The sequence below is a fragment of the Alosa alosa genome, chromosome 8, assembly GCF_017589495.1.
Source record: "Alosa alosa isolate M-15738 ecotype Scorff River chromosome 8, AALO_Geno_1.1, whole genome shotgun sequence".
Taxonomy (NCBI): Eukaryota; Metazoa; Chordata; class Actinopteri; order Clupeiformes; family Clupeidae; genus Alosa; species Alosa alosa.
The window spans coordinates 27,568,943-27,587,516 of NC_063196.1; the positions used below are offsets into that span (position 1 = coordinate 27,568,943).

An 18,574-nucleotide genomic window follows, 5' to 3' on the forward strand; every position below is an offset into this window, starting at 1 on the left:
TATCAATTGTAACTGACAGGAAAAGTGATTAAATGATTTACGGTCAATTGGTGACTTCTTTAGATTCTTCAGATGTTATGTTATCAGGCAGACATCCAACTCACATACACCCACATAAATACACACACACACACACACACACTCTCTCTCTTACCATAACATCCTCCTTAATCTTATTGCTCATGCCAAGTGAAAACAAGGTCAAACATTCATACGTGCTGCTGACAACAGTGGCTTCAAAGTATGAAAATACCTAAAATATTTAATTCGATTGTTGTGGCTTCTTAACTGCTGGGAAACCTGTTTCCGTTAATCTGATATGTTTTGACAGTTTGCTTTTACTTTCCTGGGTGAAACCAACATGATCACTATCCACCATATCAGATCAACAGCACTGCACAAGTGTGTTTACTGTCTTACTATAAAGTAGTCCATCTTGATTAGCATTCTGTCAGTGTTTGTCTTGAACTGTACTGTACTGAAATACATATAGATTAGTTTAATGAATGTCAGTGGCACACTCCGAAACAGATTCCAGTCCCCGTGAAGTTTGAAATGATTAATGAAGTAATTAAGATTGAATAAAATACATCACAGTTCTGGATGTGATATTTTCATCTTTGTCTTTATGGATGCTTGCTTATTGCATTGAGTGGTTTTGAAAATGAGATTTTCTTTTCTGTTCCTGTTTTTGTTTATGTGCATAGGACTGATCCTTTGATGTTTGTGCTTTTGATCTTTCTCATGGTATTCAATTAGCAAATAGATTTTCCTTTGTTGTTAAACTACATGTTAAAATAGATCAACATACTTAATTTTTGCCCGTAGTGGTCTTCTGGATTACTGTAAAAGAGCTGTTAGGATATTCCTGCTCTGGCCAACAGGTGTGACAGATTGTCCACCATATGGGTTTGAGAGGAAATTTAGTTGCTGTTACAGCTACTGACCACTGAAAAGAAGTCTATGAAGTAGTGCAGTAGAGAGCACTTGTGGCTAATATACAGTTTTACTATTTTCTAATGTATTACTTTTACTATACTTTTTTATTACTTTTAAATAGCTGTCCACTGTAGTGACTGCAATGCACCAAATGGCTAGTCAAAACCCAAAACATGCTGATTCTGTGTCTTAGACAACTCAGTAAAAAGCTATACTGCATTATTTATAGTGTTTCAGTATTTTGTTTCATAATCTTCCAGCAAAAATATACTCTTGGACAGATCATTGTCAGAAATGGTGTTAATAATGTTGGGGCCCACAGGAGTAGTAGTTCGTTGGGTTTCTGGGTATGTGGGATCAGGGATGAAGGGATTTGTACGGGGACAAACTAAACCTTCTATTTTGAGATTGTGTTCATTCAAACAATGCCAGAGAATCAACTAAACCTTCTATTGAGTTTCTGTCCATTGAAAGAATACCAGCCACTAATGAAATGAGCTGTTGCAATAACACTTCCCCTCCACCCTCAGTTTCCTCCTAAGTCATGCTGAATTTAGCATTAGAGAATAAAACAAATAAAGTATTAAAGTATCAGTGATTTTATTGCAAATGTAATTTAACAATAATTTGATAAAGGTCATTTAATAGCACCTGGTTAAAAGCAAAATGTAATTTTTTAAAAATTCACCCAATTAATTTTATTTTGTAAAACATTTACATGCATTATAATTCCAACCCATATTTTATCATATGAAACTGTTTTCACATGATTAGCCTATCATGAAAAACAAAATAGCTGACAAATCATCAGACAGTACACAAACAACTTGATCAAAAAACAGCTGTACATGTTTAACATCTCAAATGGATTGTCTTCTCTGTCTCTGTTGTACTGCCATGCCTAGTCTGTCTAACACAGTGGGACCCTTAGACACTCCTATAACAAACACAGAGTCAGTGGTACTCAGGTTGAGGAAAGGGTCTTCTGCTGATGGTGAGGTTGACTGGGAAGAAGTAGAGGCCAGGGAGGTACTGACTGCCCCAAACCCTGATTCTAATGACTCCAATGACCTCAATATGGGAAGTTTGAAGCTCACAGAGCGGTGTGATATGGTGTCTGTCTCTGAGTCTTCGGTGATAAGACCGTCCATGGAGGCATGGTTTCTGGTCTGAGAGAATTTGCGCAGGCGTGCCCTCATTTCCTCTGTCATGTGTCTGCCCCTAATAGCTCCGTAGCCCTTTGGGACAAAGAGGCAAAATATGATACCGTAGTTGGAGACCAAAATGGCGGAGGCCTGTACGATGGGCCGTGACTCGTTCTTGGTCATGTAGATGGGGATGAAGCAGAGCCACACAAACAGGTGGATGAGCATGCTGAAGATGATGACACCCGTCTCGTTGAAGTCTTGAGGGACCCTCCTCCCTTTGAAGGCCAGCAGGAAGCAGATGAAAGCCAACAGAGCCACGTAGCTATGCATCACCACGAAACACACTTTGGAGCCCTCGCTGCACTGCAGAATATGCTCCATGCTCTGGTTGGATGGGGGGGTCGGGTCCACATGTGGGGTGTCAAAGATCAGCCAGTAGAGGCAGATGAACCCTTGAACAGAGGTCGCCAGGACCATAATAATCACAGGCTTGTAGAGCTTGTTCAGACGATCGCGTCTTATGGGATCAAAAGCCATGAAAGCCAGAAATGTGCGGAAGGCTTTGACCAAGATGCAGGAGACACAGAGGGTGAAGCCCAAGGCGTACATCATCTGCTGGGTCCGGCAGTGGTGGATGCTAGGTTCATCCATAAATAGAATCACACTTCCAAAACTCACCGCTAAACCAACCATCATGAAGCAAGACATGAGATAATTGGCAGACCTGATAATTAAGCTGTGCCGATGGATGGTGAAACAGACAAAGGCTGTTATGAGAAGCAGGAGCCCAAGGCCCACTCCCACCAGGGTAGCAACGGGTAATGCTTCAGACCACTGCAGATATTTTTTAGTACGAGGTTCACATTTACTCCATCCCCTCAGGGACCAAGTGCCATTGGGGCACATGTAGCAGTCATCTTGGTCTGAAAAGAAAAACACGTATCCAGAGCTTGAGACAGATATTCAAAGGGATGTCACAATATACAGATTACTGAACTTCTCAGTTCAGAACATGGCAAAAGTTGATGTACATAACAGCTATTTTACGAACCTCTTTAATGTCCTATATAGAAATTCATGAAGAGATCGAGTGGAGAGTTTATGGGTCCTATTATCTTGATCTAAAATGCATGGTCACTTGCATTTCAATTTAGTAGGATGTCCAGTCCACATTGGGAGTGTTTTCGTTATCAAACATCAGGCAGATGGCACAACAAGGCGTTCCGAGGTTTCTAAATCAGTCATGGGTGTGTTTTGGGCGCAACATCATTTAAACCAATGAGAATGACATCTGTCATTCCCTTTAACAGCAAGCAACGCAACTTCAACAGCGCATCGGTGTTTTGATAGTCAGCGGCGCAGTTGAAGGAATCTACTCGCACCCGAGACCGTATGGAACAGTTATTCCACTAAACCATGCTTTACTAAAACCTAGCAGAGTATAGCCTACACTCATTTTCATTTGCAAATGATGGTGTCACGGTACACAGAAGGAGGACTAGGAGATACTGAACACGGTGATGGAGATTTATTGAATGGTCAACAGAAAAGTACTTGTAGGTCCAGAATACAAAGCAAAGCAAACACACAGGAGATCAGACTAAGGCAACTAAAGAGAGAGGGCAACGTCCAACAAAGTTCATAAGTCCATAACTTAACTGAATCCAACGAATACTGAAGAGCAGGCGAGGGAGCGAGTCTTTGGCTGGGTTTTTCGTACAGCATTGACGAGGCCAGACAAAGGGTGTGTGTGGAGGGAGGCCTGATACTGTACTATACTATATACAATCTGATACTATATACAATCAGCTGATCAGCTGCAGGGGTAAGGCTTCAGTAGGTAGGAGAGAGAGAATGAGTAACAGGAGTGTGAGTCTGATGAGTGGTCGTGGCTGGTGCAGAGTGAGGTGCTGCTGAAGAACCTGGCAAAGCTGTGACAAATGGTGAATAACTATAGACAGGGCAAAACCCAGAACGATCTGATTAAGGTCACTACCAAACATTTTTTCAATTGATTCTATAGTACTTTTTCGCGTAGAATCCATTTCTGCTTGGGACATTTTTATATCACGCATAGTTAATTAGATAATTTGCATATTTTAATACATTAGCGAATATTAATGCATAATAAAGAAATGTATTGATAATATGGCTGTAAGTAGATAGGTTAATGACTTTAGGCCCAAATAATATTCAAATTGTATCAAATATAACAAATGATCATACAAAAGTATGATTTTAGATAGGATATTGCAGTTACATTATGCAAATTAGGTCATTTTTTACCTTTTTCGTTTATGTGCGACTTCACCTTTACAAGAACATCATGGCAAAGCAATGATGGATGTTTTTACTTAATTAGTGTAAATATACACTGTGTGAATTATTTTGTGAGAGCTAATTTGCATATGGGTATCATCTTATCAACTAATTTGCATGCGAGGATGGGTCTGTGAAGAAATAGATTCTAGTTTTGAGGCTGTATTGTAACTGATCTTCCCCTGCAGTTGTCCACAGATTTTAGTAATACTAAATAGTATATAGAAATAGTATACAGTAATAATAAAATAAAAAAGAAAACATTTTACCATTCAATGTGAATTGGTAATCAACATTAATTTCTATGAAATGTACCTTTCAACCAGTATTGCCATCAGCATAATTTGCTAGCTATCATATCAAGACTGGTATGTCCAGCTAACGTAACGTTTGCATAGTAGGAGGCAATGGTTTACATGTCAAAGAAATCTTATGACAATTTAAAGGTTTTTGGTCATATTTCCAGTGCACAGTGACTTTGTACACTGGCGCTTGTTGCATTCTTATTTTGCATTCGAGTGGAATACAGCGGAATTTTCCCTCCACAGATGCACATCGGTAAATTAGGGAATTGGTGCTATTTTTCAGTTTCAGAAAACAATTCCGCCACAGACCAGGAAAAACCTAGTCTAAAGTCAGTGGCGCGTTTTTTCAGATGCTATTTTAAGGGCGCATGCTTGGCAATAATGTAGCGTGTCCACAATTTGGTTAAGATGCGCTTGCTCATATTTTTTCTATTGCACAGTGAGATGGAGTACGGCTTGGGACAGAGAATTAGATGCGGGAGGGAGAGGGTCTGTCGGCCCAGACAGACCTATCTCTCCCTCAGTGAGGAGGAATGTAGGCGTAAGCTACGCCTGACCCGTCAGGCTGTGACAGATGTCTGCCATCTCCTGGCAATGCTATTTAATCTAAAATACACACAAACATGTAGTGTAATTGAACGAACATTCGGCATACTGAAGATGTGCTTCAGGTGTTTGGATAGGTCAGGAGGCACTTTACTAGCCTGGAAAATCCAGACCCTGGTAATCTAGAAAGATTAAGGGTCTGGCCACGAATAATGATAATGGCCCAACTCGAGGGGCGGCACCAAGCATGCATTTGAAAATCTCACAGCACGCAATTAGATAACACTACGACCAATGTTTACTAACTGATTCCGGACTTCGACGCAATTGGATAACACTACGACCAATGTTTACTGACTGATTCGTTGCAGCACTGTTGTCATCTGTTTAGCTTGCCTCAGGGCCCCCTATATCAGATACACCGACGTGATTGGTTCCTTGCGATGCAAGGGGTAAAAGTAACGTGCTTTATTACTCGTTGCCAGAGTGTCTCGCAGAAACAATTCAGATTGTGCTTTCGCAAGAACTCTGGATTTCCAGGGTAGCACTTTACAGTACAGTCCACGAAAAGTCGCAGCATTCTTTGTGGCATGTTGTGTTTTACACAACATTACCATTAATCATGGATGTGCTGATGACATAAATGAGGAAATATTAGAGGACTTAAAGGTGCTCTAAGCGATGCCACACGTTTTTTAGGCTAAAATATTTTATGTCACTTACTGCAAACATCACCTAACCAACCGCTAGCTGTCTGTGTCCTGAATACACTGTAAAAAACGTGATCACTGTGACAGCCCAGGCTCCAAAAATGGCAACAAAAACAACTTGTGCAAACCTAGGCCATAAAAACATAACAGACTGTTCCAGCAAATCACCAACGAGATGCGCGTTTAGGAGAGTTTCAATTGCACAGGAGCAGCACAGGAGGGAAGGGGAGGAAGTAGCTAGCTAGCTTTCTGTTTTGTTTGAAAGTCAACAGAAGTCAACAACCCAGCATCACTTAGAGCGCCTTTAAGGAAATGTGATGTTAAACTGCATGCCATTTAACCCAAATGCCCCAGCAGCAGTACGGAAGAGGAGAGCTCATCTGACAGAAGAGCTGCTGAGGTAGAGTGAAGCAAAGTAATCTCGGTTAATGTTACATTGCAAAAATATCACCATGCATTCATAACCTCGTGATTCAGTGAGAGTGAGCTCAAAACATCAGAAAGTATGTCTTTGTGACATTTCTTTATTTACATGTTGTCAAAAAGAAAAATGCCAGCCATGGAAACAATTGTGGCAATTTCCTCCCACGCCTGTTTAACCGAAGCTAATTTGGGTGGGTTTCTCCCATCCCCATTCAATGCCACTTCTCTGTTTTTTTACGGCCCTGACGAGAACGTCGGTCTCCTCAGCTGTGAACCGCTCCTGGCGTGCGCCTGGCAAATCCACCATTATAATAGCAATCTGCCATGGAACAAGTGCGCTTGCTTTTAAAAGGAATTTGAGATGACGCTCTGATTGGTTTATTGCATGTTACGCCCAGACCACACCTATGAGTAATGTAGCTACTTCAGACCAACCCATTTTAGATTTGCGTCGGGCACAAGAGTCATTTATCCCGGCGGTATAATAGCAACATTGCCCGAGATCCACCCACAAAGCTACTTGCGTTTTGCGTTTGATATGCTACTTGTGTTTCCGATCGTTAAGATAGGGCCCTAAGTCTTTTGAGTGGACAATCATTTGATGTGTTTGCTGTGGATGTGTACTACCATGAAAGCTGCTACCTGTCATTTGCCTTCCCTTACAGCCGCTCAGAGACTACACTGGACAGAGAAGAAATGGAAAAAATGAAATATTGGGCTATATTTTGGCAATCTAAAACGCATGGTCACTGGCGTATAGCTTAAACAAATTTCGGGGTTTGTCCAGTCCATATTGGGGATGGTTTTGTTATCAAACGTCGGCGCCTAGAGCAAAAATGTTGGTCTTATGTTTCTTAATCAGTCATGGGTGTAGTTTGGGCGTAACATCCTTTAAACCAATGGAACTGACATCTGTCATTTCCTTTAACAGCAAGCAGTGCAACTTCAAACAGCGCAACGGTATTTTGATAGTCAGCGGCACAGTTGAAGGAATCTGCTTGCACCCGAGACCGTATGGAACAGGTATTCCACTAAACCATGCTTTACTAAAACCTAGCAGAGTATAGCCTACACTCATCTACACTCGTCTATTATTTGAACTCATTGGCAAAGGGAAACTAACTTCACTGTGGTGTCATAGTCAAAGACAAAAAAGTGATACACAGTTAATTACTTTCACTATTGACTGACAATGGGTTATCATTGAAAACATAGCCTGAAAAAAGCAACACTTACCCCAATAATGTTTGAATGACAACATAAAACAAAAAGGACATTTAAAGGACATTTATCCTGCAGAAGAGTTGCTGCTTACATCTCGTGACAGTTCATCTTCAGCTGTGCTCCATATGCGCCTCGCTAAAGACCAGTTTTTTCTTGGTCAGTGGTGCAATGCTTTTTAGATAGTGTATGATAGCGATTTTTAGATCTTGCGCCAGGCCACACATAGGTCGTTAATTGCCACACCCCTGAGCACATTGTTCAATAAAAGAGAGACGCGCATGGTGAAAAACTCGGGTGTACAATCGGAATAAGCTTTGCGTCGTGATAACAACACGCTTTGCGCCGCGCTTTTGATCATCATATTAGAGCCCATAATGTTACTGAGGACTTTCTGAAATTGATCGAAAGGAAAGCTAAGGATAAGGAAGCTTATCTGATGAAAGATCTGCTGGAGGACATTGAGCATTTGAACACTGAAAAAATGGGTTGCAGGAGCTTGCTATGTGCTTACTATGAGTCTGCATTGGCATTTTTGTAATATGTGCATAATTTATGTAAATTTACTAATGTAAACATGACCAGAATTTACACTGCAGATACCTTTACACCTGAAAGAGATAGAATATTCTTTAACTAATCATAAAATGTCACCCAAACATAAGTGGGACAATCCATACCCATATTTCTGCTAATTAGTCAAAATATGCAAAATAGCTCATTAACTATGCGTGATATAAAAAATGGATATGTACTATTACTGTATACTATTTTTATAAGTGTTTTACTATTACTAAATTAAGTGGACAACTGGAGGGGAAGATCAGTTACAACACAGCATGAAAACAATATTTGTAACAATATGAATATTTCTTCACAGACCCATTCTTGCATGCAAATTAGTCAATAAAATGATACCAATATGCAAATTAGCTCTCACAAAATAATGCACAGAGTGTATATTTGCACTAATTACGTAAAAACATTCATAATTGCTTTGCCATGATGTTCTTGTAAAGGTGAAGTGGCACATGAACAAAAGAGTTTTTTTTTTAAAAAATAACTACAATATCCCACCTAAAAACATACTTTTGTTTGATCATTTGTTATATTTGATACAATTTGGATATTATTTGGCCATAAAGCCATTAACTTATCTACTTACAGCCGTATTATCAATACATTTCTTTATTATGCATTAATATTCACTAATGTATTCAAATATGCAAATTATCTCATTAACTATGCTTGATATAAAAATGTCCCGAGCAGAAATAGATTTTACACAAAAAAGTACTATAGAATCAATTGAGAAAAGTTTGGGTTTTGCCCTGTCTACTACTCATTGTGAGATGTATTGCGTAATATCTTTATTATAGTGGATGGAATCCACTATCTTGAAGTCTTCTGGCTTCTTCTTCTTACAACCTTTTCTTTTTTTACCTTTTCAAGAATGAATGCGACTCTAACCGCTTAACATACAGACATGTTGAAATAACCGTTGTGTAGGTCTGGAGTTGGACGAGAGAGTTATTATTTCAGAATTTTAAAAAAGTTTTTGTGAAATAGGGGATTAAAAATGTTAAAAAGCTATTTTTCCCCCCTAGACTTGAATGGAGGCTGTGATGTCATAATGGCCTAAAGCCCCAGAGTAGTTCCCGGCAAAGATTCTAGAATAGAGCTCTGTTCTAGAATCTTTGGTTCCCGGGCTAATCAGAACACTGGCACAGGTTTCACCTGTGAATCCAACTGTCTCAGCTTCTAAGCATACAATCTGGCTCTCCCTGAACTACACATCCTGTTGAAGTGTTTCCCGTGTGTCAAAATAAAAGTCACAGCCATATCTCATGCTTTGCGCATTATTTCTCCAGAACGGCTTGACACACATGCTTCAAATTTGGTACGATTTGGTACGATTTGGTACGATGGACTCAAAGATGTAGTGAGTTGATGTTGGAGGTCAAAGGTCAAGTCCATGAATACATGCCTGAAATTTGGGATGAGTGTTTGTATGGACTCAAAGATGAAGTGAATTGATGTTTGAGGTCAAAGTTCAAATGTCAAGGTAAAAAACACCTTGAGTGTTATATCTCAAGGTTTTTTGGTACGAGGGTTTGTATGAACTCAAAGGTTAAGTGATTCAGTGTTTTTTTTTTTCAAGAATCTCCCCACCAACATTAAGCCAGCAGCTTTCCATCCACTATTGTAATTCCTCTGGCATTACAATTAGTTCTAATTATGTTTTCCATTGTAATCGTGTAATTTGTAATGTTTTGCATGGATGTGCGCTGGTGCGTTCATGGATGAGAGAAGCAGGGTGCCTTGTGCACCTGCCCATATGACTGTAGATAATGCACTCTTAAAATAACATATAAACTTGCCATTTCTGACCAGGTTTCTCTTGGTCAGTGGCATAATGCGTTTTAAGTAGTGTACGATAGCGATTTTTAGACAATGCGCCAGGCCCCTCCTTAGGTCGTTAATTGCCACACCCCTTGGTGCGTTGCTCATAAAAAGAGACGTGCAAGATAAGAATACATTTCGCGCTGGGATAATAATCCGCCAGCCGCAGGTTTGCGAAAATAAGCCCCTGTATATGTTTTCTTTTAAATATAGTAATGATCCTGCTCCTCTTGCTTTTATGTTATTCTATCTAATGTTAGTGATTACGGATGGATACATTACAACAATACCTATAATGATAAGAATCAAAATCTATGTTATAAGAAAATAAGACCATATATTTTTATTTGAAAACTTGGCCATGCAACATTTGCATGTTTGCACTGCTTTCTTCTAATCTTAACCTTTCAGGTAGTCCAATGTGTGGCCAGACTACCATGGTTCAATGTGATCATGTAAACAGTATTGAAACCAAAACAACTGCACCCTGCAACACTTTTAACTGTTTCTGTTCCTTTTCCTCACTCAACCATACCACTTTTCATCCATGCCACCTTTTTATTGGCATCATCATGTGCTCTCTCTCCCTCTCTCTCTCTGTCTGTCTCTGTTTTGGATACTCTGAATGCACAAGAGAGAAAACACTAGAAATATTATCATCAAAAAAGTTTAGTTTTCAGGAATGGACAAGCAGCCATTTTCTGAAATGATTTTCTGAAATCATGATCTGAATGACAAATCAAGAAATATTGACTACTTTCGTGTAGGCCCTGTACATAGTGTTGTGCAGATTGACTTTCACCAACAATGTTTGTTTAGTCTTCATGTAATTACTCATACATTTAGCAAAATAATTATTGTAAAATTGTCTCCACAATTACATTTCCAGCACAAATTGACTGTAGACACTTTAATGTTAACCTTAAAGGGACACCAGGCAACGTTTTCGTGTTAATTAATCATCTTCGTAAGTCAGTTTATGGTTAAATGACTCATTACGGGGCGAATGAAGGCTCTCTCGCCCGCCCCTACTGCCTGTAGGAAGAATATCCCACTTGCAAGTTCGGTGTATCCTACCCGCCGACTGAAGCAGGATCAGTTTACAGCACAGAGGCAGGCTAACGAAACGCTAGAGATTGTTGTAAACGTATGTATAATGGCAGAGCCGGCGAAGAAGCAGCGAAAACCCTTGACGGAAGACGCAAAGAAAAGGAAAAGAGCTTCAGACCGAGCGAGGGGGAGTTTCGTAGAGAAAAAGTCCCTTTAAAGACAGAGAAACAGGGCATAACCTTATCCATATACCACACATTGTCTGCATGAAAACATTTACTGACATGGGACATGGACATCACCGAAAGTTATCTATGAAAACCCATTTTTGTATTGTTTTTTTCTATTTACCCAACAACCACCCCTGTTAATAAGTCATCCCATACAAGCCACAGAGTTTTTGGAAAAGACAAAATCTGTTTTACCACTTTTTTTATAATCTTGTGTCGGCCCATACTTGCAATCACTGAGTAGTGTACTGGGTACTCCTAGACCTAGTCACACTTAAAGTTTTCTATTAAAAACTATTGAAAATCTGCTGAGACTGAGACAAGATAAGAGAAAGAGTTGTTGACAACAATTCTCATGCGCAAGCTTGCTTGCAGATGACAGAGATGATGAGCTAGTGATAGGACATATTTTGTCTCTGTGAACTTCATAGACGAAAGGCAGCACACAAAAGGCGTTTATCAGATTTTGTGTTGTTTCCTTCAGAAATGCAAACACCCAAGACTAACCGTAATTTTGTGTTGTTTCCTTCAGAAATGCCAACACCCAAGGCTAGTCATGAGCAATCCAGCATATCAACACAGTGTTTCAGAGGCATGGAAGGGAGGGGTGTAATTCAATTGACTGTTCACCCCAAATATTAACAGCTTTACACAAAACTGAAATCAAATTACAGACTGCATCTTTAAAGTGCACCTTTTGAAACATTTATATCAGATCTCTTTATTACAAAAATATAAGAATATAATGAAAATTGTCATCTCAGCTACTTAAATTCAAAACCTACCATAGCTGTCAGAGTAGGTCCCTTCAGCACAGGAGATGCAGCTGTAGCAGCAGGAAATATTCGACACCTTCTTGAATGTGCCATTAGGACATGATGGTGTGCACTGAGATACAGGTAACTGTTGGGTTGAAAGTGATGCACACTATTAGAGCACAACTGCAGTAACAACAAACAACATGCACAAGAGACAGCTTCCTTGGTTGAATTGTGTTTGTACTTACTGTGCTGTTGAGGGTCAAAGTCCATGTGATATTTTTCTCTGTGATGACAACTTTTTCCTGTGGTAAAGCGAATCTCCCGAATACTTTAGCCTGTCTAATCTCACCATCGGGCACCAACATGACAACATCATAACCATCTTCAAAGTCACCATTTTTGTCAAAGAACTTTCTCTCACCATCAAGGGTAAAATTCACCTTGTGGATCTTCTCAATAAGCTGAAAAATAAGGGAACAGGTCAAATGAAGAACACAGTCTGTGCATCTCTCTCTCTCTCTGCCTTCCTCTGTCTGTCTGTCTGTCTGTCTGTCTGTATTCCATGCACACACATATCTTAGTAGTTGAGCATTACACAACTGCATGGTGTGTATTTACTAGTATAGAGCTCATACATTCTACAAAATAGAAAATTGTATGACTATTTATTTTATTATATAAATGGAATATTTTATAAAAGTATTTATATTATTATATATATTATTTTATTTGGCTGTATATACGTAAACCTTATTATTACTATACCTTATATGGAGGGAAATCAGTTTCACCTGGACAGAAGGCTTCATTACATCCAAGTAGTTCTCTCAGAGCATGGGCTATGCTCCAAACAACCACCCTCTCACCATAGACCACTGGGAGGTCAACGTTCTTCACTAGATGGTCAGCACTTGGCTTACTGCAATCTTCTGAGGAATCAGGACCGCAGTCTGAGTACAGCTGGTTGTACTCTTTAATTAAATCATTTTTCACGCCTGGACGGACTGTTAGCTTCTGCAAGTAGTCCGTAAACCCATCGATGGTTCCTGTGACAAAATTTAACCCCAGAATGTCTCCAACCTTGAAAAGAAAATATGCACACATTTACATGTTTGCTCAAAGAGAGAACAGAGTTTGTGATGCTCTTGTTAGAATGGTCGTTAACAGTGTTCATTGGAACAATGTGTACTGCCAGCACTCCACCCACCTTGTTTATGTCCTGCATGGTTGTCACAACTCCAGACCTGGACCAAGCATCACTGGCGATCCAAACCCGAGAGCTGTTGGTGCGGATCATCTCCTCAAACAGCATCTTCACAAGCTCTGGCCGAAGGATCACCATCACCACCTACCCAAAATTTCAAAAAAGTGTCAAATTAAAGATATCAAGACTTTACAGTAAATTAGTTCAAAATAAAATTAAGCCAGTTATTTTTTTGAAGTGCACTGGTCAACTCAATCTCATTTTTCACATGGAACATCATCAATCTGACATCAATCCATGTACTTTGTGCTAATCGGTATAAGCCCCTCCCGTCGCTACCTGTGCTTCAGGTGAGTCCCGTATCTGCTTTGCCACCTGCTTGATGCGCAGCTCACTCTGCTCATGGTCCAGGTAGTGTGGAATGACCTCCTCGTAAGCCACACACACCCCAGCCTCCATAACATTTTTCAGGAAACTCTGGTGGACTCCCCTGCCATAGTCGTCATTCATGGACACCAGGCCGACCCAGTTCCAACCAAAGTGACTTATGAGCTGTGCCAACGCCATGGTCTGGTGCACATCGCTGGGGATCACTCGGAAGAAGCTTGGGAACTCCAGCAAATCACTCAGCACAACCGCAGAGGCCGTTGTGCTAATCTGAAGGGCATTAACAGATAAAACATAACAAGCTTGGTATTCATACATAATCAACACAGCACAAGTAGATATGTAGATTCATGACTTTTTTCACCTGAGGGAAGAGATAAACGCTGAGAAGTCTGGCCACAGGGATGGTCAACAGAGAGTATCGCTCCCCAAGGATGATCTTAACCTTTGGACGGAACTCAGAGTAGTCATCCAGGACAGACAAAGAGCCGTTGGTTGACAGCAAGTGTTCCACACAGTGGAGAGCTTTGGTGGCATCTGCACATGGGTCACACACGGGATATCCAAGTCGAACACCAGGAAGGAAGCCTGAGTCATTGATGCTGTCAATGGTGTAGATGGCAGCCAGCATTCGGACGAAGGGAAGAAGGTCAAAACTGTCAGGAAAAATAATATATCAAAGATTAGATCAAACCTGGCAGGTAAAAAGCTTAAACAAACAGCCAAGAAAGGGATTCTCTAAATATGCTTTCCAGGGGCGCACCCATGGCTCTAAACTTACTTGCTGCAGGTGAACTCCGATGGCCGAACGCGGTCCAGGAGATTGTCGACTGTGGTGTGAGCCGAGGTGAGCATCCCTATGATAATGTCTCCATCTGCGTGGACAAGACACTGGGAGCTGTTCTCATCTGTCTGAACAAGCGCTGCCCATAACGCCAAGCTGAGGAGATGGAACCACATAGTGCGCTGCATGCGATGGACTGGGAGACTGAGAAACTGAGACAGTGACACTTCTTTTTGTTCTGGTTTGCTTTATACATGAAGGAGGAAAACTCCTGTTTATAAAAATGACTGTGGGTGGTGTCCTTACAGATAGCATCACATACACTCTTTATTACCGTAACATCCTCTTTAATGCTATTGCATTATGCCTATATGCCAAGTGGCATCAAGGTAAAACAGTCACACCAATGGCTTCAAAGCAAGAAAATTCCCCAAATAGTTTGTTCTATTGTTGTTGCTGCTTAACTGCTGGGAAATGTTGTAATTAATCTGATATGTTTTGACAGTTTGGCATTCAGTTTTCTGAATCACTGATCACTATCCACCATATCCAAACAAAAGCACTGCACACATGTGTGCTTACCATTTCACTATAAAGTAGTGCATCTTGATTACCTTTCTGTCAGTGTTTTTCTCTGCTATTATTTTCTGAAATACATGTAGTGGCAGTGTCAGCGGCATTCTCCAGAGCTTCACTAGTCACCATCAAGGTTAAAATGAGTAGTTAATTCATCAATTATTTAATTAATTATTTAATTAATTAAGATAAAATAAAATACTTTACAGTTGTACAATTATTTTTTTTTTCTGTGTATTGAACTGATCCTCTGATGTTTGTGCTTTGGATCTTGCTCATGATATTACAGTCAGCCATATTGGTTTGAGAGGAAATGTAGTTGCAGTTACAACTACTGTCCACCGAAAAGCAGACTATGAAGTAGTGCAGTAGAGAGGACTGTAGTGGCTAATATACAGTTATACCATTTTCCAATGCATTTACAAGAAGTCTGAACGAATGCATTTACAAATAGTCTGAATGTACCTTTAGAGTCTACCTGGTAGAACTTGCGGTAAAGCTTCCATTTTGTTTTTGTTCTCGTCAGTTTTTAAAAAGGGCTCAAAGTGATTGGGCAACAAAAACTGTCGGACCACAATGCGCAGGTGGGTTGAAAACCTCACCTGCTACGTAGACGCATTAAATGGCATACATTGGCCTCAAGGTGGTGCTTTAATAATCAAGTTTACATTTTTCGCAGTTATCTTCATAACAGTTTGGCCTATGGTCAAAATTCATTCATTGTCATAATCTTGTAATCTCACAAGTCTTCTGCATGTCGCTAAATTGGTCTTTTGCTCCACAAATGTACGCACTTCCCGGCATTTTCAAAAAACTCGAAAGTGAAACTAAATTAACTCGTCCGAGGCCAAACATCCCAATCTCACAAAACAAGGCATATATCATCTATAGATTATACTGACAAAAAATTGCTGTGTTTCAAAGATACTCCTCTTATGTATGTATGTATGTATGTATGTGTGTATGTATGTATGTATGTATGTATGTACAGTACCCTCCAGAATTATTGGCACCTATATCATATATCATCTATAGATTATACTGACAAAAAATTGCTGTGTTTCAAAGATACTCCTCTTATGTATGTATGTATGTATGTATGTATGTATGTATGTACAGTACCCTCCAGAATTATTGGCACCTCTGCTAAAGTTGACTAAAAACTGGTATAAAAATAATCAGTTGGTGATTTATTGTAATCTCACAATGAAAAAAATAGAAAAAATCCAAACTTGAAGGGAAGCCAATTTGTTTTGAGAAAAAGGCACCCTTGCTTGTAATACCTTCTTAAGCCTCTCTTTGCCAATAAAACAGCTTGAAATATTCACCTATGACCCCATAAAGGTGGAGAATACAAAGCAAGAGATTTAAGACTGTTTGTCTTTACAAAATCTCCCCAGATCGTCCACACTTGTGCTTTCTCCTCTCTGACTCACATCACTGTTGTTAGATCAGGGGACTGTGATGGCAATGGCTGAAGCTTGATTTTGTGTTTAGTAAACCATATTTGTTTTGGTCTGGATGTTTGTTTTGGTTCATTGACTTGATGAATGATCCAATCATCACCAACTTTTAGTGTCTTGGCAGAGATTGACAGATTTCCTTTGAAAATGTTCAGGTTTTTCTTGATGTTCATGATACCATGCACCTTAATTAGATTCCCAAGGTCTTTGGGAATAACACCAGCCCCACAACAGCACAGCCCATCCACCATAATTCTCATTAGGTACATGGGTGTATGGGGTTCTTTGGGGTTCTTTTGGTGTTCTTTTCAGTATAGTCATTCTTCTATGTACACCAAACACACCTAAAGTGTTTATAGCCAAAGAGCACAATTTTCATTTCATCTGACAATAGACCACACTTCCAGACAGTCACTGTACCATTCAGTAACTCCTGCCATTAATTAAACGACTTGACAGGCTTTTTACCTGTGACCCCAAGATGACATATGACCAAGATGACTTGGTGACCCCAAGATGATACCTGTAACTCTGCAATAGTGGTTCTTATGGAATTTTTGCCTATTTTACCGTCCTCCATACTGTACGTTGGGGCAAGATAACCATGGGTCCTTGTCCAAGCATGTTTGTCACATTTCCAGTTGATTAGAACTTTTTAATCATTGCTTTAAGTGTAAATATAGGCATTTTCAACAAAGTACCTAGTTTGTATAGACATTCCCTGACTTACAAATGTCAACACACTTTTTTCTTTTTATTTAAATTTAGTGTATTCTCTTGTCTTTCTGATGTTGAAAAATGAGGATTTAGACTTTGTATCACTTTATTTTCATACCTTAGCGAAAAAGAAACAACTACATCTGAAAGTTCAGAGACACTCTGATTAACTTAAATAACTTGAAATTAGGAAAGTGCTTCTGTTAGGTTTTGTATATAAGATTTTTCTAGGGGTGCCAATAATTGTGAGCAATGTGTTTTTGTTAAAAATATTTATTTCTTTATGATATTTTCCTTTTTCTCAGAATACATTTTCTTCCCTTCAAGGGTGGATATTTCCTCATTGTCTTCATTGTGAGAGTACAATGAATCATCAAAAGATTATTTGGTAACACTTGATTTAGACAGTTGACAGTATCGACATAAGAGTGACATGACACTGACACTGTCATGACACACGAACCCTAACCCTAATCCTAATCTTTAACTCTAATCCTTACCCTACCCCTAACCCTAACTCTAACCCTAACCTTAAACCTAAACCTAACCCTAACTTGTTATGACAAAAACCGAATGTCACTTATTAACAGAAGAGCTATGTCATAAACGTTTATGACTTGTTTATGACACATTCATGACAGTGTCATGTCTTATGTCCATACTGTCAAGTAAAGTGTAACCGATTATTTTTTATACCTGTTTTTAGTCAACTTTACCAAAGGTGCCAATAATTCTGGAGGTTACTATATAGGTACAGTATAGAAAAATAGATACTTTCAGGGTTCCCACTCAAATGTTAAATTCCATTGAAAAAACAAAGTAGGGATAGCCACAACCCCTTCCGCTTCGCGGAAATATACTTATACCAATGTATTGTGGCAAGTAGATTTTAATCTGCTACAACAATATTTCCTGATATTCCCTTATTATATAATAAATTATATAATACCAGACTTTCCATATCTGAAAATAGACTTTATTAAAATTCCAACCCAATACCAAAACATAGTCTACATGTATGACAATAAATAATTGTGTAAAAAATATACCAATGACAGACCAATGTATGAGGGGAGACGAGACAGCGAGAAAATGCCTTGGACTAAATTACAACACATTGATCTGTGATGGCCCTGATTCAATTCTATATTGTCCCTGTGAATTTAGTTGTCAAATGCATACATTACTAATATCAGAATAATTATTTATTTTATAATTATTTATCACATTAAGGCTAATCCTGACAAGGGAGGGGTATTAGATGTTATATGTTTAGACCTTTTCTTAGTCATTCAACACCGTTAACCATCCAGTACTCCTCTCAATTTCGTCTGTCCACAAGCTTAATAAAATGGATCACTGTGACATAGTGTACTAAGTATAATATG

At 39.3% G+C, this 18,574-nt stretch overlaps 1 protein-coding gene across 1 annotated transcript; it reads right to left on the minus strand.

Annotated features, from left to right (window-relative positions):
• Nucleotides 1-1,799: 1,799 nt before the first annotated feature.
• Nucleotides 1,800-14,609, minus strand: LOC125298830 (G-protein coupled receptor family C group 6 member A-like). Its single transcript, XM_048249699.1, has 8 exons — nt 14,428-14,609; nt 14,011-14,302; nt 13,599-13,916; nt 13,263-13,403; nt 12,821-13,135; nt 12,301-12,516; nt 12,080-12,197; nt 1,800-3,010 (listed from the first exon to the last, which is right to left on the minus strand). The coding sequence occupies exons 1-8, from the start codon at nt 14,604-14,606 to the stop codon at nt 1,800-1,802; spliced, it is 2,790 nt and encodes a 929-aa protein (XP_048105656.1). The 5' UTR covers nt 14,607-14,609.
• Nucleotides 14,610-18,574: the final 3,965 nt, after the last annotated feature.